The sequence below is a fragment of the Plectropomus leopardus genome, chromosome 7, assembly GCF_008729295.1.
Source record: "Plectropomus leopardus isolate mb chromosome 7, YSFRI_Pleo_2.0, whole genome shotgun sequence".
NCBI lineage: Eukaryota > Metazoa > Chordata > Actinopteri > Perciformes > Serranidae > Plectropomus > Plectropomus leopardus.
In genome coordinates this window covers 14,423,934-14,450,558 of record NC_056469.1, presented here as the reverse complement: position 1 = coordinate 14,450,558, position 26,625 = coordinate 14,423,934, and the positions used below count along the sequence as shown (strand labels likewise).

At 38.5% G+C, this 26,625-nt stretch overlaps 1 protein-coding gene across 1 annotated transcript in view; it reads left to right on the top strand.

Moving 5' to 3' along the window:
* Nucleotides 1-26,625, top strand: part of cdkal1 (CDK5 regulatory subunit associated protein 1-like 1) — a 270,459-nt gene that overhangs the window by 157,926 nt on the left and 85,908 nt on the right. The window contains exon 10 of the mRNA XM_042489706.1: nucleotides 5,279-5,424. Coding sequence (XP_042345640.1) covers nucleotides 5,279-5,424 — 146 coding nt within the window. The remainder of the gene's footprint in view (nucleotides 1-5,278; nucleotides 5,425-26,625) is intronic.

Below are 26,625 nucleotides of genomic sequence, written 5' to 3'. Positions count from 1 at the left end.
GAAGTTAGTTTCAGTTGGATGGTATAGCAGCTGCTAACAGCACTCGCTGACCCAATTAGTTGAGCAGCAAGGGAAAAGGCTGTGTGACGACAAGGTAAAGCAGAATCAAAATACAGCATCCACTTAAACTGATATTGATTTTTTAATGTAGGCCTTTTTTTAAAGTGGCTAAAATACTTTTTGATATCAGCCCCTGTGGGGTGCGCGCTATGTCTGTTTCTGCAAACCAGGAGCACATTGACTGCCAGCTACTGTATATATTACATTGACTATACATAACTATGTTATACAGCTCCATTTCAAAAATCCAGAACTATCCCTTTAAGGTTAGTTACTACTAGATATATTCATGCATGAAGATTTCTGACATTTGGTGTCTCCAGAGGTGTTTTGACGGCAATATCACTCTCTCACAGGTTTGCTTAAGCAGAGTTTTATAAATGAATAATAAATACTAATAAATAAATACAGTATAAAACAAGTCTCGCCAGACTAAGTGACATTGAGGTGATCCTCGTTGGCCTGTTTTTCCATTTGTATTTTTGTTTCGATCAGAATACGTGTGAGGTCACATTAAAGGGATAAAGTCAAAGTCAATGTGGCCCTCAAGCAAAATGTATCACCCCTTTTTCCTTATTTGTTTAATTTGTTGGGTGACATCGTTGCATAGAGAGACAATCTGATCCAAAAAAAATCACTTCTTGATCAGTTAATGCAACCTCTTTAGGGATACTCAGTCAGAAATAGCTTTTTTTCTTTCTTTTATTAATGTTTTAATTTTTTTTTTATCCATAGTATTCCACAAACAACACAAGCATACAAAGAAGGCATGTTTTCTGCTGAAAAAAACAAAAAGGGAGAAGGAAGGGACTGATAAACAGAAAAGGACAAAATTCTAATGCTGAATATTCCAAAAAAAATGTAGGGTTTTCAGTGACAGGGTTTTTGTCCTCATTGAGGCTGCTTGAAACCAAACCATAATTTATCTACTCCCTTTCTCTTTTTTTCCCATGCGTTCTTTTCAGTCATATCTGATTTGAGGGGGTAGATATCGGATCTTCTGCGCTAAGCCAGTTAAGATATGTCCTTTCTGGTTTATGTGTTTATCTAAACCAATCAACCAAAGATGAAAGGATTGTGTGTCTGTTTGTGTGAATGACAGAGATAGAACCATGGAAGGAGGAGAAAGTAGCAAAGAGAGAGAGAGAGAAACAATATCATACTGCTTTTAACACTAGACTATCAAGACTGATAAAAATAAAAACACACACAAAAGGCTGCTTGCACCAATGCCTGATTGATTAGTTTAAGCTTGTTGAATTGTGCCTTGAGCTGAATGGTTCATCCACCCAGGAGCGAAGGCATTAATGCAGCGCTTTAATTTTTGCCACCGGGCACTGCTGCACGATATCTTCATCACAGCATCATTTTCACTTCAGACTCACTTAACTGTCTGTCAGCTGCAGTCAAACATTGAAAAGGCCTCAACTCCACAGGGATCATAACAAGAGAGATTGATATCAGTGTACTGTGTAATCATCGGAGGATGGGACACTCTCTTTCACACAGACACATACACACACACATGATAAATGGCTTGTGTGAATGAAAAGTCTCCCCCTTATAGATTAATCCCGAGTCGTCATCAGCAGTGCCCTGCTACTCAAACTGGCATGCCATCTGTTGAGACCCCAGTCACCCCTGCAACATACATTCATGTACGCATGCACACACACACACACACACACACACACACACACACACACACACACACACAAACACAATCTGTGGGCTCTGCTGCAGTCTGTGGGGAGCTATCATTGTCACTGCATCTAATGAGACTGGAGCAGCATCCAACCATATACAGCACTATACACTGCACCAGGGCACACACATCGAGTCAGGACAAAGTGACTTTTGTTTTTTCAGTGCAAGCGTCAAGATACATACTGCAACAACTGATATGTACAGTCACATATATACAGTAAAAAATCATAGTTCTGAGAAAACAGAAAGGTGTCACAACTGTGTTGGTGAGCAAGTTATAAAGAGACTGCTTAATTTAAAAGAACTTCATTATGGACATTTCTTAATAAACCCGTTTTGACCTGCGCTTAATTATTGTCAGTCAGACCTTGATGGTAGCTAATACATGTGAAAGAAAGAATACCAAACCAAGTCAATCCTAGGTACAAGGATAAAATATCAGTTTATCAATGGTAAGTGCAGACTTCAATAGTTGAAGTGCTCACTTCAGGGCTTACAGTACAATGTACCAAAGGTAAAAAAGGGTTGTGCTTTAACATGTTTTGAAAAGGCACATACAGAGAAAAAGTAAAATATAGTGCTGTAACCACACAGACCATTACCATTTTAAGTACATTTCACTCATGAAGCACACGTTAATTGTTATTAGTGTTTTGTTGTTGTTTTTTTTAATTAAGTGTTTTGCGTTTTTACTGTTAGTTATCCGATAAACTTTTGATTTGGAATTAGGGCTGCACAGTTAATCGAAATATTATCAAAATCACAATATGGCCAAATGCCACATCCAAATCATAGGAGCTGCAATTTTTTGATTAAAGTAAAATGCATCACAGCATACCAGTAAAAACAAATATTGTGACACTTAAAAGATGCTCCGGTCTACAAATCATATTCCAGATGTGAAACATTTTTGTTTGGCACAGACCCCAGCAAAAATCACATTATCATCATTTTTATTGATAAATATATCAGTAAAAATTGATTGAAAAAAAAATAACAATACCACTAAAATAACAACTTATATTGCAGTCGCAGTAACATAACTTTTGTTTGTGTGTTTTTCTGCATATCCTGCAGCCCTGTTTAGGATGACGTCGTGTGCATTTTGGATAGCGTGCACTTCTTGCATTGCACTTCTGTGGTTGTGGAGGCTTCAAACCAGCATTTAAATGTACATTCAATGAAGGCTCTACACTGAGAAAAGAAGAGCATAATTATCAGTGGAGTGACTTGTAAGAACTAAAAAATAACACACCTAATCACTCTGCTATTCTTTTACCTTTCTGAAAGCATTTAAAAAGCACACATAAATGCATGTTCCTTTACATGTTTTACTTTCACTCATGCTCTCTTTCACACCACACACACACATACACACACATGCAGCGATCTGATTTCTGTCACCAATCAAGCTCCATTTTCCAACCAAATTAATTCTTTCTAATTTGGAGCTTCAGTGGTCAACCCCCTGTGGCGCGCTGCAACTGAGCTTAGCCTGTGTGTGTGTGTGCACACACACATATGCTTTTGTGTCTGTGCATGAAGTAGGGGAGGTTTTACAATGGATCTTAATTGACAAGACGGACTGCAATCAGCATATTCTTGTAGGAAATCATTAAATCATTTCTTCCTCCCCTCTCTTTTTCACTTTCTCCTTCTTGTGGTGATAAGTATGGTAATGATAGCATCCTGATTATGTCCATTAGAAAAAAATCTGACATCTGTGATCTCTCCAGTTCTTTTACTGGGGAAATGAAAGTAAGAATGAAAGAACCCCCCCCCCCCCCCCAAACATTCAACTCTTCCAATTAATGTGTCTTGTTTGGGAAAAAAAAAAAACAGAATGTCACTTTTTGCAATTGTTAATGTTAAAAGTTTAGGAGCTGAAACAATTATGTGATTCAGTCTGTGTTGCTACTAGATTTACTTTATATCATTCTTTTCAATTCTGCTGGAGGCATTAACATTAGCTAAGTGGTTTATGTTAACAATGTCTCAAAAACTGTAAACTCAAGTTTGATCTTGACAAATGTATAAATTTGTCTTTATTATTTCCATGCTTTAGTGTTTTCTATGTTAAGAAAAAATTTTTTTTTTTTTAAATTTCATCATGGGATTTTTTCATGGGAAACACATCCCCTTGAATGCGCTAAACATCATACTCTAATAAGCATCTAAAGGTGACCTTTTACTTAAAGTCAGTGCGTCTGTAATGACTATTAGCATTACCATTTCCTTAAAACCTACTTCCTGTATTCTGTATTACAGAAGTTGCAGGTATTGTGTCAAGCATGTTCTGTAGCCTGAAGCATTTCTATAACTCTTTTGGTGAAAACAGAAAGGTACCTAGTGGCCAAAAAGAGTTCATTATAGACTTAATGTTTATTTCCTTTTTCCTATCATCATTTTGATCTTCGATGTGGACCTCCGAGCTTCAGTAAAAGCTCTTGACTTGTCAGACATAAAGAACCCTTACTGGGGCAGCCTTGACTCCTTGGACTCTGGATCCAGTGGGTGCATGATGAATTCTCCGAGATGCTTTTCTTTTATTTTCGCAGTGTGAGAGACATAGAAAATAAGAGAAAGAGGCAGTGTGCTGTGGAAGGTCTGGAGTGAAAAGAGTGCAGAAAGAAGCAGGAATGTTAATGGAACCTTCTCTTTATTGAAGGCTAGCAGCTATCATTCACCAAAGCCCTCTGTGAGCTTTTGCCTCTTCTCTGTTTGCAATGACTAAACCTTATAGTAACATAAAAATACTAAATACATTTTTAACCTCACTTTTTTATATCCCCTGTATTACAGACATGACTTTTGCTTTTGTCCCAAGTATGTCCACTATTACAAGTAGACTTCTTTTTAATGATTAAGTCAATCATCAAAAAAATTGATTATTTCAGACCTCAGAAATAATGTAAGTATTACCAAGTGACTATACCAACATTAAGGCTTTCCCAAAGTGAAGTGTTTTTTTCAAATTTCTCTGTTTTATATTGAGATAAAGAAGTTCCATTTAGATAAAAGATGAGGCCATCAGTTTTGCACAGTTATTTATCAAACATGGTGCCTCTGGAAGTTTTACCAGTTTTATTCTTAATTTTTTAGCTTTATTATATTTAGTTTATTATGTTGTGTTTTGTTTCAGTGTAGTTAATTCTCTGTACTTTTACATGATGTAGATTGTTCATGGCAGAAAGTCTTTGGTACATCTGTATTTTTAGATTCACAATGAGACTGGCAATCACTGTCAAAAACTGGTTGAAACCTCCAAATTCGATTTGTGTAGAAAGAAACTTAAATTCAGTCGAGTGCTTTTGTCTTTATACCTAATCACCCACTTTGATCAAACAGGTGGGCAACAGAGGTTCAGGCTGGTGTATGTATCATGCAGACAAACACACATTTTACTGATTTCACTCCTATTTCCTAAAAAAATGTAACCCTTTATTTCTTTTTCTCAACATCCTATATGTCTTCTCTCTCTCACTCGTCTCTCTTCTCTATGTCTCATTAGGAAATGGCCAAGATATTGAATCATCCACGCGTCTACGCTTTCCTTCATGTTCCTGTGCAGTCGGCCTCAGACAGCGTCCTGATGGACATGAAGAGAGAGTATTGCATAGACGACTTCAAAAAAGTGGTGGACTTCCTTAAAGAGAGGTAAGACAGGATATGGAGTCCTAATGGTTCCATAATGCTGCAACATGTCCAACAGAAGTGATGCATGTTGTTCTTTTCTTACTTCTTATATTAATCTTAGCTTTGTGAATAACCTTTAAAAAGGACATATTAATAGGCTGTGTCAGAATTTGTGTGTGCATGCATGTGTATCTGTGTGAGTACATCTGTGAACTGTACTTTCATCTGTACTCACACACTCACACACTTGCATTCGTACCTTAAAATAAAACAGTTGCTGCTACATGTGTGCATCCAGCTCCCTGCCTGGATGTGTGTTGATCATAATGCACTGCTCTGAATAAGAGCATTGTGTCAGATGTGCATTGTATGTGTTGTGTTTGAGTGAATGCTTGTGTGTCCGAGTTGTCATGACAGCTCATAGGTGTCTATTTGGAGAACGTCTCTCTCTCTCTCTCTTATTGGTCTCCTTTACTCCCTCCCTTTGTCTAACTTTGAGACTCATATGGATTAAAGACTAAATATATCTGACTATTTAATTTGAGTTCTGCATGGATGCCTGTGGTTATGCAAACTTTATATTAGTGCTGGGGGATATGGCTAAAAATGTTATTACATTATTAAAAATTATGATATAATTATTGTGGTTAAAAAGTTCAATCATTATTTCTTTAAAATTAAAAGGCTGCTTTTTGCTCGTGAATGAAAGTTGACAAAACTAGAAGGTTAATTATAGTTTAAACTATTTTTTATTGTCAAAGCGTGACAAACATTTGCCAAACAGAGGAATATTTACAAATTAGATGCAAAATAGTTCAAATCAAAATAATGCCAATAAATAAAAAAAATAAATTGACAAATAAATCTCAATTCTGGTCAAGACCACGTCAGAATATTTCTTTAAAACACTTTTAAAAGTGTTTAAGCTGACAATGTAAACTAAAGAAATGGACAAAAACTACCTCACTGGAGTCAGTGCTTTCTGTGCATGCTTTACACTCACAGTATTAATTTCTGCCATTTCTCAGTCACAACAACAATAAAAGACGGACTTTGTTGGCATCTTGAAGAAACGTGGGGTCATTTTTAGCAGTTGAAAGTCTATCTGATGTGAACTATATTAACTTCATCAGTTAGACAAAATTACTGCCTTAGATAATGTACATGTCAACTGAGATATTAGAAAGTTGTTACTGTCAGGGAGTGAATAATTTCTACTAAATGCAGGCTTTTTACAATCTATGAAAAGAACCTGTGCTTTAGTTGCACAAAAATGGACATTTTTGAATGACAGCAGTTACATGTCCTTTTCCAAACCTCTCTTTGCTGCTGTCTTTCCCTCTTTCTCTCACTCCTCATTCATCGGCACAGAACAAGGTTACACATTTCAAACATGCAATTATTAGAAGTTAAAGAAAGCCCTGACTGCAGAACAGTTTGAATGTTTGAACATTGATTCCTGACACACTTAAGTTAAGCTATGTCCTTCCATAATACACACACTGACCCACACACAGAGCTAAACATGTGCAATCCCCCCTTAAACAGGCGCATAATGCTTGGATTTGACCTCTGACATAACACAAAAGATGGAAATGATGCAAACTTCATCTTTTATTCTATGAAAGATAATCTGTATGGAATTTGAGGATGATTAATTATGGTAGTGCATGTCAGGGGTGGTGAGCAAACAAAGAATTAATGCCACAATAATGTGCTTTAAAGGAATTCATATTGGGCCTGCCGTAAGTCTCGAGGTATTATTGTGTGGTTTAGAAGAAAGATGTTTACATATGCAACGGTATATAAAATATGAGCATGTTATTGCTGTGGCCAGATGATAACCTCTTATTTTTAAGTAAGTAAGCCTTTTTCCTGGAATTGAATGGTGCAGTGCATGTCTGAGATTAGTACAGTATAAGGTATTTGTGCTTCATTTGATTATATATGTCAGAGATTTGCAGGAACAGTGAGGGACTTGCTTTAGAAAAGAAGTCGTATTTTTTTTCCCCCATCAATATCTAGAAAATATCTGATCAGCTATCCAGCATGCAGTTTTCTCTTTTGCATTACACTGGTCTAATTTCCATGTATAAATCTTAGATATTAACCCTTTGAAACCTGGGAGGACATCTCTGTTCTTGTGCTGCTCTCAGACTCCTTTCACAAATTTTTAAACCCGAGTAAATTGGTGCGAACCAAAAAGGCCAAAGGCCAAAAGGCAATAAGCAACTTTGTAAGAAATGTTTCACAAATTGCAAGAAATTGGTAATTTTAGAAAATTGTTTTTTGTTTGTTTTTTTTTAACTAGGAAATTGTTACAGAATTGACATATATTCTGTAATTTTTTTAGCACTTATACTCTTATTATTTTACTTTTATTTTTTTACTTTATTTTTTTTTACCAGTTTTCAGGTAATTTCATTTTCTTGTACCTGTCACTCATTTTTGGGTAATTTCTTCTTTTCTTGCCTGCCTGCTCTTCTCATGCCTGCTTACCATGATTTTGAAAGAAATCAAGCTAATATGTAAGTTTCAAAAGGTTAATATCTATATGTTTAGATACATGTCTATTGATGTTGTAGAAAAAAGTAATTTTGTTAACATTGGGTTTGCTCTAAGCAGATGAGATCCCTAAACTGCAGCAATCAATAGATTTCATGTAACTACTTTAAGTAGGCCAACAGTCAAGCCATAAGCTTAAACATAAAATGTAAATCTGGATGAACAAGAATTTTATTTGGGTCACTGTACAGCTATCTAAATGTAAGGCTTTGTGACTACAGTGTATGGACAGTGTGTGTGGTATTTGTGCATCAGTCACTATGAGTCAGTATGTCTCTTCAGATCACTCTGACACACTTTGTGTCTGTCTCTCATGTCACCTCTGTCTCCAAACACTTCACCCATCCTTTTTCCCTCACCTTCTCCTTATTTTCCCTCTGGCACTGTGCAGAAACTCAGCCAATCTAAACATAAGCCGTTCCTTTGAAATCCAGCTCTGTCTTTGTTAGTCTACATTTTCTGTCAACGCTTCATTTGGATATTGGCTTAAAAGTGCCACTTATGCAATTGTTAAAAATCAGAATAATAACCTTGCTCAATTAATTGCTGTTATTATCTACCCCAGTTGTGATCTCATATTTGGATTAGCTACAGTGTTTCTCAAAAATAATACTCCCGTTTTCCAAAAACTCTACCCTTTTCATGAAAGTTCTTTGGGTTTTTTTGTTTGTTTGTTTGTTTTTATCTGGGTTATGTCTCTTCTGGCTCCTCCATCTATCAATTTATTTTGCCATATTAGAGTTTCAAGTTTTCAGTCAACTGCACTGCACCCCATTCAAGTCTGGTAGTAGCTAGCTGGTGGTGTGGATCATTCTGCTCCTAATAACACTGTCACGACCCAACGGTGTCATTGTGGAAACATTATGCCCACACTGCAGTTGCCTCCAAGCTCGCCCTGATGGGTAAGTGGCTCAGTTTTGAGCCATAAAAAAAACATTGCAGTGTCAGCGCCAGTGGGGCTAATATAGTAAACAATGCTGAAGAGATTTTGAAGTCAAAATGAAGTTTCTTACTCACCAGAGCGACCTGGGAGGAGACCAGAAGGTGGGCATAATGTTCCTGTAGCACCACGCTCTGCCACCAGGAGACTGTACCAGCCGACTGCCGAATGAGCATTCTTGCTCACTAGGTGACATTACCTGACCTGTGTGGTGTACAGTGCAGAGCTGCCATGTAACCAGTGGAGACTGAAGGCTGGGCAGTTTGCATGTTTCCTCATGTCAACATGGCCGTCCATCTGTCTGTCAGCAAAGCCAACAGAAAATAAAATAAAAGCCAAGACATTTACATCATAACTCTAAACATCTAAACATCACCTCTAAATGGATAGCACTTTGAAATGCAGCATTAAGCTCACTGAGTCAGTGGAGCGCTGGACGAAATGGAAAGGCCTCTTGTAGTTCATGCCTTTTTTTTCTGTAAAGTTTACCAGTGAGTGTTGAAGAGTGTTGAAAGGCAAATTAACCAAAACTGACATCCCCAATTTCAACTGTGGTCCAGCTTCTTTTTGGTAGATACTTAAATATATTGAAATTAATGTGGAGAAAATGAATGTGCTTGAAAATGTTACATATAGCATGCTTAAAAGTATTCTAATCAAAGTTTTCTTCTGGGATTTTATGTACATGGGTTTCTTGTTTTTCGTGGACTTCTGCTTTTAGTATGCAGGCACTTGTTTTCCTCTCCCTCCATCTGTCATCTTTTTACTAGTCTGTTTTTCATTTTCAGGTCTTTGTCTTTTGGGTGTACGTGTGTGCTAGTGTGGGCGTCAGGTCCACAACGTGAAATTGGAATCATGCCTGTCTGTCTTCCTCTCAGCACTCAAGTATATCTTTTAGCACTGAAAGCTTCTGATTGGGCAAGGTGTGCAGTCATCTCTTCCACTAGAGTTGAAGGCTCCGCCATTCTTTTAAATCTTCCCTTTTAAGTTCTTCCTGAAGGGGCCTTGAGTTGAGGAGTGACACTGCCATGTTTGCTTACTGACTCAGATGCTTATCTGTGTGTGTGTGTGTGTGTGTGTGTGTGTGTGTGTGTGTGTACTCTGCATTGCTTTTTAGGCAATTGTTTAGCCTGAAGTAGAGGTCTTAATCCCGTCTCCAGTTGTTTTTTTAGTGTTCAACAGAAATTCAAACACAGTGACACTGATCTGGCTGAAACCTTAACACACTGTGGCAAACGGTCATGGGAGACACAAAAAGACCATAAACACACACACACACACACACACACACACACACACACACACACACACACACACACTCGCCACACGCAGGGTATCACGTCATAAGATCATGTTTACATAAACTGTCTGGCTACCCTTTTGTCTGAGTCTGTGTGTATGTGTGTGCGTGGTTACTCAATTTCTGGCTTCTGTTACTTAAACACACACATTCAGACACACATGGGTGATGTCAACTGTGTGAAATCAATACCAGTGCCTATTCAGTTGTCTGACCCATTTGGCTGCAGCAGTAATAGCTGGGGTGCTGTTCAGGGTCTGGGAGAGAGGCCAGGGCTTCGGACAAGCCAAAAAACACCCCCACTGTGTGTTAAAGTGTCTGTGTGTGAGGAGAGAAAAAGAGTAAGAGCGTGCAAGTGTGTGTATGTGTAAAACATAAACAAACTGTCTTTTTTTGTCAAGGAAAGCCTTTTTAAAGTACCTCTTTCTAAGATAAGGGTCTTTCAGAAACTCTGAAGAGATGATAGAAAGAAATTGGGAGAAATAAGTAGCGAAAGACGAGGTATGTTCTGGAAAAAAAGTACAGATGTTTTTCTGTGTGCATGTCTGTTTTAGTGTTTTTGCCTTGAGGTGCAAGGTTGTAACAAGTTGGAAGGTGCATTGTTATAGTTTGCCACTTCTTCCACAGGTATTCTTTGATTGCTTTTAAGTAAGGCTTTCCAAAACAACCTTTTCAGTGGATTTGACAACTTGGAAGGATGATTGTGGTATTAACAGCAAGATATTACATCATTTTCCAGCTTTCCATTGATCAAAAGCAATGTAAATGACTGATTGTTTTTACGTTTATTCCCCCAGATCTCTTTATTGCATATTTGCACAGGTTTATGAACATACAGATCGAAATGGACATGCCTTTGAGTTATCCTTCATTAGGACTAGCACTATCAGCCCAACCAAGTAGTTCCCAAAGCCCCCATACAACCTACCCAGCCATACCTTAAATAAGAACAGCAAAAATAAACACACGGGAAACAAAAAGAAAAGGGCATAAAGGAAGGGGAAAAAGGAAAGGGGGGACCTCAGCTGTTCTCAGGGTCAGGCAGAACAGTCAAGTTACTTAGGCAATCCAAAAAGGGTCTCCTTGTTTTGTTAAGGGTTTTTGAAGGAGCCTTAAAGAGGGAGTCTTAAAGTTTGATAGACGGTAGAGTCTCTTTAATCCATCTATCATGGGTGGGTGAGTAAAACATCTGTCGGGCAAATAAAATTGTGAACGTCAGAATCCTTTGCAGTGGTATGGGAGCGTTTGCTTTGGGATGGGATGCCAAATATTGCTGTGAATGGATTAGGATTGATGATGTTGTTGAGCAGAGTTTCAGATATTTTTGTGTAATAGTTAGTAGCCTGAGATAGGACCATAACATATGCATGAAGTTAGCAGGTGAGTCTTCACAGCTATTACAGCCATCACTAACTTTGGGTACATCTTTGCTAAAAAGTGTTGGTATTGTGGATTTTACACACTTTATCTATAGCAAGCAGTGCCGTGCACAAATAAAAGGATGAGTGGACCGGATCAAGAATGTGATTCAATTTTTCTGCTGACAGCTCAGTACCTAGGTACATGATTTTTGTAAAAAAAAAATTAAGCACATTTTGTCCAGAGAGTTGTCTCTGTTGTTGAACCTCTGATTAAGTTTAAAGAAACTCAAAGCAAGTGCAGTTGCCGTCGATCCAGCACTTAGAATTACCATGACCTGAATGACTGAGAACCTTCAGCAAAACCTCTGATTAAAATTTCCCTCTGCTCTCCTCTACAGAGATAGTCTGCCTGTAACTTAAATTATTTTTAGCCACAGGCTACAACTTTTTAACTTTTGCTGTTTTTTTTTCTTGTTCTCTTTCAACCTCAATAGAAAAGAAGAAAAGAAGGCCACATACCATGACCTGTGTGTGTGTGTGTCATAAAGTGTTTTTACTGATTCACCCTACTTTTCACACTCAGGTGCACCCATGCAAACCGGAACAGCCCAAGGTGAAAGGGGAAGTGTGTGTGTGTGTGTGTGCGTGTGTGCGCACGCACGCACGCACGCACGCACGCACGCACGCACGTGCTGCATGTGAAAGACAGAGAGAGAGCGAGAGAGAAAGCAAGAGAGAGAGAGACAGACTCACAGGTGACTGTCAGTAGATTCTCACAGTTAGTCCTTTGTTAAGCCATATAAAGTTCACCTCCAAGAATATGAGGGACGGGAACCTTGTGCAGGTATGTGTGAGGTCAGAGCTTATCTGACTGACACACACACAGCAGAAGACTAATGTATTTCTCTTAACAAACGGCTTAATGCCACCGACACCACAGAGGTCATGACGGTTCAAACGCCTCTGGCCTTTCTTATCAAAGAAAAACGGTACACACACATGAATGCAGACACACATCAGACCTCCCTCCTTGACATCCTTCATGGCTAAAGATCTTGAACTCCATTTTGAGCTCAAGACAACATTCATTGAGTCACTTTTGAAAGGTAGCTGATCTTGGTAGCCTTTTCTTTATTTTGTTTTCTGCAGGCAGTTATTTTGTGTTTTCTTTTCTGAGAAGTTTGAAAGCACTTGTCTTTGTGTTACTGTGCAAACAGACATCACCACTACTGAGTGAGTGAAGTTACCTGGTCATAAAAAAGGCTTAGTCACCCTGCAACTATTCCTGAAACTGGGGGAAATAAACAATTCAGAGGAAAAACAAACCTTTTCTTAAACTCTTAAACTTGCAGTTATTATTTATTTATTTTACTATTATTGTTATTGTGAGTCTAAAGAGAAACAAGGACAAAAGGTGGACTTCCTGGATATTCCTTTTTACTGAAGTGAAAATGGCTTCAAAATGTTTAATAACTCCATCAAATAAATAATAGCCATACACCATAAAAACAAATTTGTGAATATGTAGGCCTATGAGCAAATGAATAAATAAGTAGACTAAGTAGACCAGGAGTGTTGGGAGTCTGCAGCTCCTGCTGCTTCTCAGTCAGTGATCCCTGGGCAGTCTTTCTGAGAAAAATGTAGTATTATTGGTCACTAACAAGAATTATAAAGCAGGAAATTTTACCAGCACGAAAATCAAAGCCACAACTGTTCATCTAAACAACTGGAAAAGATCACAGTGTGAAAAATCAACACGGTCTTCTGTAGAACAATACTGCGACTATCTAAATCTATCTAAGTCAGACTAATTAAGTATATATTTGCAATCTCCCCAGAAACCAACCAAACAGCGCGCTCTGGGGAGAAAAGAGAAACAATAGTTAATTTTTCACACTGATGAACATACGACAGCTTATTCGAACAATTTGATTTGTCACACTTAAACATGTATAGAGTTTAAAGGTCTCTTGAAGGTTGAATGCCCAAATCACCTGCCACTGAAAGCTCATTCTCACTTATCAAATCTGAAGGCAAGCCAAGGCTTCCCTGACCCTTATTGAAGCATTTGTAGATGAGCTGGTGGAAGAAAAATCAATGCTGTGTTTCTGAAGATTGTGGTCATTATGAAAGACAGGGTGGGCAAGAAGGCTGGAGAACAATGAGAACACTGCTGCAACATATAGTGCTGTTGGTGTAATTGATTAAGTTCAACTCAGGGCAGATCCCATGTTTGAGCATTATTGACTCTATGAATTTACCAATTGTAGGTTTCAGAATATTAATCTGCCCGAGTCTATTTGTTTTTGTATTCTTCCATGCCGGGTTCAATAAATTCTATTTCTGTAATGTATAATGCCATTGTTCTCTGCTTTAATATTCAGCCTAATTCACACTGCAATTTTTTATGCTAAAGTGATCCATATAGGGAGAAGAAAAAAGGATTTTTAATATACTCTTTTTTATATATATGAAATACCCATTTTTACTGAGTTGTTTTAACTGAATTGTTTTCTGCAATGCATAATTGGAACAATCAGCAGAATAATTATTTCATTAAAACGGTTAATTTGTCCTACTCTGCCAACACAGACCATATTTTTTACACCCCTTTCTCTCTGCTTCTATCAATTAAAATCACATAATGAAGTACAGTCTTTATGCAGTGATGTATGGAGAAAATCCTGTTATGGTGGAATAAGGCTGTTACAGAGTGAGTGAACGTGGTCAGGGGATTTTCCACAGTTGTGTCGTAGTTTGCCATAATATCTGGGCTGATGTTCCCCAAACTACTCTCGAGGATTAAGTGTCTTTGATTCTCTGGGGCCAAAGATGAAACACTCGGAAAAGAATAGTAATGCATGTGTGGATTGGGGATTGGTTGTGCATATGTGCTGAGGAGTGGAATCAGACTGTATTAATGCTGAACTTCAGGGTTAGTTGGGTTGAGTATAGAGGAGGGGGGTGTAAGCCATCATGTTGGGATAGTTGATAGGGGAGGGTGGCCCTCAGACCTTCTGTTCTTTACCCTCAGGGTGATGGTGGTTTCCCTCGAGGTTATGTGTTCCTGACCTCTGAAAACCCTTTCGATCTCAGGCCGTAGAGGTTCTTCTCCCAAAGAGACGCACTCATTCACACGCAAGACAGAGCGCAACCAGAAACCAGAGACCAAAACTAGAGTGGCAAAGCAGAGCTTTATTACTGAAGTTTACATAATGTTGAGACATGTCCAGCTGCAACAGCTGTGGAGTTTTTGCAGTTATTGTCCCAAAGGAATGAGGATTTGTGCAGGTCAACAGGTGATTAATCTGTGTGAGCCCAGCAGCTGACCGACACATTGACCCTTGACCTCCAACGTGACCTATGGGGACCCAGCTCTCCCCATCCAATCTCCATGTCAGCATTTGGTCACCATCCTGCTCTGTTTTATTCCATCGTTTCATTGGTTTAAGCCATAAAGATATGAGAAATATTTTGATGGGCTTTCATGAGTTGTGTTGACCTCACCTATGGCATTAAATGAAATCACTATGACCTTTTGCATAACTCCACTTTTTCTCTAAGGGACCAGTATAATACAGCATTTTGTCCTTACTGCTCTCTCTTTTAAAATTTCAACCTGTTCACCCTTGTTATGCATGCAAAAGCAATCTTATATCTGCACCTGATCTCATTTAATGATCTACAATTACTTGACTGGTTTAGTTTTATATTGTCTTCATTGTTACCAAAACATGCCAGAGACAGAGCTATTACATTAATATTGTCTCTTTTAAAAATCAAGAATTCTATTCTAAAACTGTCAGTGCATACAGACAGATGGCGAGAGAGGCATTTCTCTGGGTGGTCTCTGGATTTTTCGGCACATTATTATTATGACTTTGAAGGCACTAGTTCTTATCTACAAAGTGAAGAGAAGATTTTATCACCTCACACATTTTTAATGTGCATCTGGCCAAAACACCTGGGTGATTCACAGAGCACATCTTAATACCGTATATTTACAAATGCTGGCCTCTTGACCCTGTTGTTTTTTAATGCACGTTAGCCTCAAAATGCCAAATGTTATTATTAGTGCTGTTGATGACATGATACAGCTGTTTCTCACATATGTAAGATTTGGAAAGAAGATTCAGAAGCTCAGACTAATGTGGCCTTGTTTTATACAGGGTCTGACTATACACCAAAACCATTTCAAGACAGCACTTTTCATTTTCATCTAAAGTGTGCATTCAGAATCACCTTTGTCTGCTACATTCCCACATAGAAACAGTTCTGCTATTAACTTGTCCTTTTGGATTCAGCTGGTGTTGGTTTTATTACACAGTCTTGTGGTTTAAGGTGGTGGACAGCCAAATGTCCCTTTTAAAGTAGCAAAATTGGACTTTATAAACAATATTAAAAATTCAGGAGAATACCCAATATTGTTATGAGAACAACCCAAGTCAGTTTTTGACTTATACAGATAATTATAAAGACTTGTAGACCTGATTCGATGATTTATAATTCACATTGTAAGAATCAAAGGTTATTATTTAGTTGTGTCCAGAAGAAGTAGACAGCTTTTAAATGAGAGACCGGGGCATGGTTCATCAATCCATTCCCAAGTCCACTTGAAAAGATGCTTCTGAGTACAGTTGATGTGTACTCATTTGAATATGGTTTGCATCATGTGAAGGGATGTAACGATGCTTTGCGAGGCAGGTAAAAATCACTTAAAAAAATGTGAGATTCAAATCGGTGAGATGAAAAATGAACCGTGATACTCTTTTGAACAGGAGTGAGCGTAATCTGCTTTTGACTTCGCTTGCTCGACGTGCCATGTGACTACATGTTCAATGGCCTACATCGTGTCCGAAGTTAGAGACAACTTGCCAATGTAAATAAGACGAAGCAAAGGCTCTGAGACAGTCGATATTGACATAGAAGATGCACCTGCCAGTTTCAAATCGGAAATGTGGCGGCATTTGAGCTTCCTTAAGTCAGAAAGTAATAAAGGCGAGAAGATAACAGAAAAGACAAAAACAGTCTGCAAATTTTGCAAGAGGGTGTTGAAGTACGCAAGAGCCGGCATCATACTAATGTGCTCCAGTCAGCCCCGCCTACACACCACACACTAGTCCTTAACAACAACTACACGGCAAAATCACACATTTGTAACCCTGCTCGCCCAAACAAGTGCAAGAGCCAAAGAGAGTGCCCAACTCATCACTCACGAGTGGGAAATGACCAACTTAGCTCTTCAAATTTGCACTCTCTGCTTTTCTCTCGAGCAAAAGTATATCTTTCTACACTAGCCACCTCTGTCCTAAGTGAAAGGTTGTTTTTTTTTCACAGCAGGGGACATTGTGAATGTCCAGAGATGCATTCATTGCATAGTTGCATTTATACCCTACCTCAGAAATGAAAAAGGATTCTTAAATTTGATATAGAAAAGAAGAAAAAAATTAGTATTTTGTATAATCATTCTTTGAAATATTTATTAGAATATTTTTCTGTCATAATTTTGCTGTAATCTCATTTTGTATTTTAAAAAACTGGTGAGAGAATCGTATCGTGAACCCAGTATCTGTATTGTGTTGTGAGTTGAGTGAATTGTTTCATCCCTGATCAGGTTTGAAAACCAACTATACCTAAACAGAGAAGAACAGAACAGAGAAGTGCGCTGCTATTTAACACAGGTAGCAGTCAGCGAGAAGGGCTGCAAAGGCTTTTACACAATTCCTCCAGTCTCCCTAGAACTTGTGTGTGTGCACAGCATTTGCCGTTGTTATCATCTGAAGTGCATGGGATGGGTGAAGAAGGCAGGCAAGAGGGTCATACTTGATATTCTCCTCAAAATATAAACAACAGTAGGCATACAGTGACCAGAGGCTCCATTGTATGGGCTGGAAATCTTGTGATTGACATGCTTTTCTACATAGTAACAACAACGAAAACAAATGCCTCGTAGATAATGATACAAGTATACGCAAGTACGGAACAACATAACTAGTGTCAAAGCTAAGCATCTCTGCTGAATATGAAAACACCACACATACTCCATTTAGCATAGTTTTCATGTGTACAGCCTTTCAGTATTTTTGGTTGACAGCTACTTAAATTAAAAAAGAAATGACGTATCCATGTAGCCTAATTGTAAGTTTCTTTAACTTAATTGGAATGAGTTTAAAAATGCACAGAACTGATTTATACAGAGAATTTATGTTTAAAAAGTAATAGAAAGATTTTTTTTCAATCTCTTATTCACAAAACAGTCATCAATTGATTGCTTAGGCTTCCCTAGTATTAAGGGCACCTTTACATGTTGAAATTGTGTTGTAATGTCCAAAATGTTGGCAGAGTGATTGTTGATATGTGGTGATGTTAAACTTTCTGTTTGTGTGCGTGCCTCAGTCACTCTGGAGTGTAGCAACTGTCTCTCCAAACAAACGGCTCCAAGACAGTTGCAACTGTGTACTGTGTCTGTGTGTGTGTGTTTTTTTTTGTGTGTGTGTGTGTGTGTGTGTGTGTGTGTGTGTGTGTGTGTGTATGGCTGTGTGTGGTTGTGTTTGTGTGTGTATACATGTGTTAGTCATCTCTATTAGTCACGAGGAGTGACAGGGTTATATCAAACTTCCCTGGGTTACAGCAGGACACATGCACTGGTAGCGTGACTACACCCTGCGTGTGTGTGCAGTGTGGAGCCAGTCTCTCGCTCTGTTTGTTGTTGAAGACATATCTTCATTAGTTTACACACATGCACTCACACACTTAAAGGTTTAAGGTATCAGTCAGGGCTAATGTTTCACTGGAATAGATGGTGGGAGGGGTGGCGGCTCCCCTGGAGGCGTTGGAAAAAAACAAAAGTCAAAAAGAAAAAAAAGCAGAAGAAAGACAAGTGAGGGGGGGAAAAGAGAGGGAAAGAGGAGAGGGCAAAAGAGGCGGGAAAATAGTGTGGCGAGCGAGACAGGTTTGCCGCGATAACCTGCCACACTGGTGGGACATGTCAACATTTCACCCCTCCTTTCTCCTCTCCTTTCCCTCCAGCTGATGATTCAGCACGTAAAGTAAATGAAGCGGGGTTTCAGTGTGTGTTTTGACTCTCAGTCTTTGATTTCAAACCCTTATTTAGCCACAGAGCTACAATGAGAACATAAAAACTGGTTTAGTCATCCCAGGCACAGAGAACATCTCACACACATAAACACGCACACTTGAGTGTCTTAAAGTCACTAGTCATCATGTTGTCTGTTGGTGTTTTTTGGCAGCATATACCCACTTTAACTTGCAATTGAAGGCTTTAAAATTAGGGAATTCCCCCAAAGACCACTAGATACTGGCTCAAGGAAAAACAGCTGAATTGCAGGCGTTCAGAAAACTCCCAACGTCTGTACAAAATAAACAATTTTAAAGTGTCAGTGGAAAAATTTTCAAATTTATTTTTAGATACATGATTTTGAAAAGAGAGTTACGGACAAATGTTTTACGTATTATCTCGTTTCTGACCACATCAGAAAATCAGAACTGTTTATAGTTGTTCCCAATGGCCACACTTAAAAGCAAAGTGGAAATCTTGCCATCGGCAATGCAATATTGTTTTAAAATGGGGTTGATGTATTTTCAAACTGTGCTCTCAGAAGACGTCCATAGTGTTTCACACATTTGTACATGTGAAAACCGACAGTCAGCCAGTGAGAGAAGCTCAAACCCTGGTCTCTCTCTCACCACTGCTCAGCTGACCAATCACCGAGAGAAATATCTGTGAATGTTGGATCATCTGTTGCAGACAGTTATGAAGATGGAGAAATGTCCAAAAGGACATCCTTGTCTTATGTACATAGTGTCAGGTCTTTTCCTGTCTCTTCTTGGAGGGTTCCTAACTTGTGGACATTTTTCGACGGTGTTCCTGTTCTTAGTGTTAGCCACTAACTGCTACAGCTGCCTTTTAAATCCTCTGCGCCAGGTCGTAAGCATGACGTGCTGTCAAAACATCACCCGTAATCCCATCCTGCCGGCTGTCCCTTCTACACAGATACCGTTTTGGCACTTTTACTACCTCCCTTGATGGCTCAAATGCGAGACTACTCTCCCCCATTCTGCGATTGTACCTTTTATTCAGAACAGCACAACGTCATAACGTGCCGTTTCAGCCTTAAACAGACAGTGACAAAGGGGCTATTGAGAGCCTGTGTGTCCATCCCACCACTGCTCCGCCTGATCTCCCTTGTGTTTGTCCAAATTTAGCTTTAGCAGCCAAGATGTATATCAGATGCAAAACCTCATCAGTGTTGTTTCGGAAACTTTAATAAATATGCAACATTGCCAAACAAGCCATATCCATGTTGTTTTGTGCACATGAAAAAGTTAAACTGACACAGCCTTTATGTGAAACAATGTACACAATGTACAAATCAACACAACCACAGAATGTGTGTATTACGCACACATCTCAACATTCATCTGGCCAGAAACAGCTGTGTGTGCCTCCCCACTGGCTGTGCTAATGTGTAGAGTTTAGTCTGTTACTGTCTGACAAAGAGCACATGTGTTGACAACCTGAAAATCAGTTATAGTCATTGTGCTAAACCTGGCAAGCGGCAATTTCATGTATACCATTTTTTGTTTGCTCATCAGAACAAAACTCGTGTTTATTATCCAAGCATTTAGTAACAAATTCATGCTGTCTGCAGGTCCTGATTATACTTGATTGTCTATTTGAGTATCCTCGGGAGCCAAATAAATGCTGGTAAATATTTAACAGCAACGACGCAGGTTACCAAACCCATCAGTTTGTTGGAGTGTCATGCTTATTCCACAATTCAAATATATTTGTCTAATTAGTCTCCCCCCTTCGCCTCTTTAATTTTGACAATAATTCTACATTAGGGCCCTTCCCACACACGATGCTGTATGGTGACACATAGTGCCTAATTTAAGGATTATTCCGGTGTGAATAATAAAGATATAAGAACAAGATTTCCCTTCAGATAGATACTGTATGGGAATACCATTTATTAATTTGTCTGCTTATTTGTGCTGCATTTGATGTGTGTGTTTATGTGTAGAAGTGATTTAATCCAGGAAGGAGTGAAAGAGGGAGAGAGCCTTCCTGCCTACATACCTGGCTGTGTTTGTGTCAATAAGTCTAGCCTTGTGAATTGGCTCCGTTTAAACAACAGGAAACCAGCAGAGAACGAGTCATTAACTTCACAACAAGCTGAAACTGAGGTGTTTTTGTGTGTGTGTGTGTGTGTGTGTGTGTGTGTGTGACAGAGAGAGAGAGAGAGAGAGAGAGAGAGAGTTAGTGTGTGTGTGTGTCTCTGTCTGTCTGTGCACTTCAGAAACAGCTTGTGGATAATGACTCTTGGCAGTTCCTAACACATCCTTGTCTTATTGACACTTCCTCTGGATTATACCATATTTCCTTCCCACAAACCACAACCACTCACACTCACACACACAGGATACATACAGCTTCACTATAATTACAGGAGTTAAGTTTTCCTTCATTAAGTAGTGTTAATTTATTATTAGACCTCTCAGACCACATTACCTATCCTTCCTGTCTTTAAAGAGAATAGAACACACACACTGAAATGCAGGGCCATGACTGCTCTGACGTGCATCTTCAAAACATGTCAGAGCAGCAGTGAAACTTTATGCCTCCCCGTGGTCACAAAGAGCAGGTGGTAAAACAGTCCAACCCACAAACACACCCTGCCAAAATAATTTAGAAAGAACAAGGTGTTTTCGTTTTCCTTTGAATTTCATAATCATACTCTTGACCCTGTTTAACTTAAAGTCAAAGCACTGTTAACATTGTTGCAAAATTGATATTATTCACTCAGGTTTCTTCTCACTATCAGCTTGTCTTTTCATGACAAATTTGAAGTTGGTTTGACATCACAGAAGTGGTCAGTCAATATTGTCCCTAACTAACTGACTGTAGTTTATCATTGTCATTTTTATCAATAGGCTGCTTTAAAGTTGGTTTGACTCATGAGCCTCAAGGTTATCTGTGCTCCTGAAGGACTGAGGTTATGTTTGAGTTATCACGGTTTCCTCACTTGTTACACATTTTCTGTATTTGCTTAATATATTTGTTTTTCTTTTTCCCTCAAACAAATCACATTTGTACACTCGTATGGGAAAGTACATCTGCTTGTTTCCCACCTATAAAATACGTCAAATACAAACTTAAACTGCATGAAATCAGATTTACCTGGAGACTCAGACAGTTGGTTCTCATAGCGTTCAGTAAGGTTGTTCTACCTCTGGTTTCAAAACTGCCATAAGACTTCTTCAGTCAGTGTCTTGTTTTGTTATTTGTTATAGGTCATAAATTAAATTTGGCTTCATCAAACATTCAGAAAAAAAACCCAATATCTAATATCTTACATCCAAAAGCAAGCAAAATTTTAATTTAGTTTTGATTAGAATTCTAGTAGTGAGTTAAGGAATTGGCAGCAAAACACACACACACACACACACACACACACACACACAGAGATTACGTGTAGAATGTTAACACCCGCATCTTCATAGGAATGGATGAGTGGGAATAAGATAGCATGATGGCACAGTGTGAGCAACCTCTCACAGTCATAATCAAAAGTCAAGTAACGAGGCATTAAAACTTTCCGTGCGCTTGCACCCTCCCAGTGCACACATGCAAGGTCAGCTGATACTTCTGTACATGTAAGAACACAGTCATGTTTCACTGTCTGACTCACCTCTCTGTCTCTGTCTTTTATATCATGTTTCTCTCGCTCAGTGTCTGAGTCACGCTGCTTTTCAAAGCTCATTTTCAACCCCACAGTTTCACTCACAGTTGTTGGACTATAATCTGTTTGTCTCGGGCAGCGAGCTTTTGTGTCTGTGTGTGTGTGTTTCTTAATTCCTGTACACTATTATCAACAGGGAGGGAAATGTGCCGCCAAAATTCTAAGCTTGAAGTAATGTTTAGCAGTGTTAGCCATTAAACCCTGAGGCATGCCCTCCTACCTCGTGCCCTTAGGTTTTATAAGAAGTTTATCAGTTTTGTAACCCTGGGCAGTTAGACTGTTAGGGGACACTTTATCAATGTGCATTTTTGTGTGAAGCAAAAAAATATTTTCTAAGCTCAGCTATTTTCTGTTTGTGACAACAGTGTGACTTTATTTGTGTGTGGTTGAATGTACTCTCTCAAGGACTATTAACGACAGTTAAACGCATCAAGAAGGCGGAGTAGAGAATGCATAGGAATGGATATATTCATAATGGTTTTCCTACCATTATGTCTACCTTTTTTGATTAGTGAATGAAGAAGACGTGTAATATTTGTTTAGAAATTCTATGGTAGATTTGTTTATTTTATTATTGAAAGTATACAATGGAGAATATTCCTAACAAAACAAAACAAAAAAGAAACTATGAAAACACACACAAGTACTTATCCCTCTCTATCATCACTTATGAAAAAAACACAAATATAGCGAGGCTAAACAACAGTGAATCTTGGGCTGGCTTTTACTTTAGTTTGCTGGTGAGTGTGCTTACTAACAGTAATTAAACAATGTATACCTTTAAATTTACTAGAGATGGAAATCATCAGAAGAGCTATTATCACAATACTTAAGTCATGATACAATGTTTCAAACTTTTCATGATATGGTCAATATTGTGATAACATATTTTTGGATATATTCCCTTTTTTTTAACTGCAAAGTATTTCCCCAAAGGATCTCATCTCATTAGATGAGGTTTTTAGTCCATTCATCTCACTTTGATTATTTTTATTGTGGCAAAATGTATATACCAGACTAAATCAGCAATTGTTTTTGTTACTAAAGTAGGTTACCAAAATTTGAATTTGTATTTGCAATATTAATAGTTTCTATAATAATTAAAACAAAAAATGATCCATTCTATCCTTGTATCAATACAATATTCCCATGCAAAATATCATGATACTATGTTGTTGATTTCTTTTCGCCGTCGCTAAAATTTGAGATAAATGAAAATTTAAGATTTATCTTACTGATAATATAGTCTTAACAGTGTCAGGTTATATTGCCAGTTTTTAACAGATTGTCCTGCAGACTCTTTCATAGTCCTCTTGATGTGGCTCATTTTACTGGAGAAATGGCACATTAAAGGGCCACTAATTGATTTTGCTGCACAGGTTCTTCTTGTCTCTCAAGAAAAGCCCATATGAATCTGTCTGTGGGCTGGAGTGACTATGAGCTTAATGATTCATAAAATGATTAGCTAGTTAAAAATAATTAGTCAGTTAATTACCTGTCAAACAGAAAACAACCAACTTAAGCATATATCAAAAGTCTTCTCTACATAACATAGTGTTCTCATAGTGTTACCACTGCTCTCAGTATTTCTTGACTTTGATTTCATTTGAACCGTTTGGGTTCAACTGTGTATAACATTGAGATAGACTGTGTCTGCATAACTAATATTGCTTAGAACTGGTTTGTTAGCCTCCCTACCAGCTGGAGAAGCACCTTTAGTATGTGAGTCTAAAGCTTCCTCTATTGCAGGTAAGCTGACTGGTGAACACCTCTAAATTAAGAGCATTTTCAGTGTTTGTAATTCTTTTGCCAAACACTTACTTTAGTTGCGCTTTTAACTGCCATTAATCAATTTTGATAGAGCTGTAGTTCTTCCTCACTTTGAAAATGTCACTTTTAATTACTCATCTTGTAGCATTTTGGAATATCCACTAATATTTCCTGTTGTACAGAAAAGAAGATAGAGGTGTGCAGTTGCTTGATTCAGAAATTTAGGTCATTAAAAGTTTTTCTAGCTTGCTGTGGTTAATCAGCTTGATAGAGAGAGCATGAGAAATCCTGAAAGCGAACCCAGTGTTCATGTGATTTAGGTAAGGCTTGTATGTGCAGCGTTTATCCGGTGCTTTGATGTTATCCATATCTGTGCAGGTCAGCTCACACAGCGGGATGAAATGATGAATTACATACTGTGGGTATGTCAATGAAGGTTGGATTAAATTGAAATAAAGTGCGAAGGGACAGTCCATTTAACGCCTGGCTAGACAGTCGCAAGTGTCATGCCTTTGCACTGCAGCTCCTCTTAGGCATATATATATATTTATACATATATTTGTGTGTGTGTGTGTGTGTGTGTGTGTGTGTGTGTGTGTGAGTGAATGAATTTGTGGTGTCTGTGCAGTCTTATTACTCCTCCCTCAGACTAATGAAATGTGTATGTGTGTGTTCTCATTACCCTTCTCCAAGGCTAATGAAGTATGTGTGCGTCTGCATGTGTAAGTGTGTGTGTTAAATTGAACCACAGTTCTGCTCTGCTGTGTTCAGGCTGTTTCATTAAATGATAAAGTTTACTGATGACTCCAGTGGGATCATTATTTACTTGGCTCTCCATCCATTCCACAGCAGCCACCTCGATCTTTACAAATGACCTGCTAGACAGAAAGACAGAGGTTATTTTGCACTGCAGGTTTAGAGACAAATGACTCGGTATTCACTTAGTGGACTAACGGCATAGCCAACATGTTTACACACCCCATTTGGACTTTTATCCAATATCAGTTGTTTACCTTTTGGTAAGGAAAAGATAGACTTTGCCTGAATAAGCACACTTGTGAAAGGATAATGAAAGGGAAAGCTTCACCCACAGCCCAAACATGCACACCATATATTTTCGAAGGCCATTTATTCCAAATATTAAAAACAGAATTCCATCTATCCCCATTAGCGATAAATAATAGCAAATGCAAAATGATGATTAAGAGAAAGCAATGACAAAGAGCACAAGTCTGAGAAAGGGACTGCTCTTAAGTGAAAAATACTAACATGTTCAGTGCATTCAGTACAGCACTGCATACTTGCGTGTTCGTGCATGTGCAGGGTTTTCACCTGAGTAAAAAAAGAGCCCTTCCACACTCTCGTAAACATAGACTGAGAGAAAGCAGGGATTTAAGGGGAGAATGAGTGTGAGATGCAGGTTGAGAAAGTCTCTCTGACAGTTTGACAGCACTTCTCAGGCCAACTGAAGCCGTCACCTGTCTCTCTCTGCCTCTTAACCAATCATTTGTCTGTCACCTCTCTACTCTCATGCAGGCGACAGTCGGCTTTTTGCTTCTTTTGCATCCTTTAGTCGTTGAATCACTTCAGGGCATAATGCCAGAGTGCAGCAACCAACTTGCCTCTCATACTGCATATTGCATTATGCAGTGCCTTTTAGTCGTATCATGTGTCATCTATGCAAGCTGCGTTGGAAGCTGCAAACTCTTAACTCATTTAGAACATATGGGTTCATGCATATTAACCTTAGCTCCACATTGTACCACACTGTTGTCACTTAGTCATTCTACAGTCAGTGGTTAGAGCCATAAGAGCCATTGTTTGGCCGTATAGCGTTAATCTGTCCAAAATCCTCCTGTTATCTAGCCAGTCACCTGGCTCCTCCTCAAACAGCTCTGACAGCCTCTTCCTTCATCCTTGATGGTGAAAGTGGTTGTGGAAAGTGAGTGATTACCAAGCAGACCTGTTTCTCTCTCTCTCTGTCCCTGTAAATTGAGCTGCTACATGACAGTGCCATTACCTCAAACTGCCACGGCTAAATCAAACACTTAAGCGTCTGAATGATTGCTCACTCTCCTCACAAGTGTCCCTATTCTTCACCCTTCCTTAGGGTTCCCTATGTCTACCCTTTAGGAAGAAATCATTTTCTGTTAGATATATGATACTGTGTGAATGAGATGTTTTCTGTTTAGTGAGTTTAGAAAAAAATGAAATACACAATGATATAGCAATCTCACAGCATCATGAAATGAAGAGACACAAAAGGAAAAACACGTAGACGAGAGTAGAGAAACCACACCTCTGAACAAACTAAAGAAGAAAGAAAAGCAACACAAATCAAGATGACAAAGAAGTAACCTGGATAACAAGTGGATATGACAACTGTTTATTGAACTCATGATGTTTCTATGTGCACATTCTTGAGGTTTTGATCACATCTACGAATGAAGTTTAGTCAGTAAATTGCTGCAAACAAAGCTATGGATGACCTTTTAAAACTGTGCTGCTGTTTGAATAGTG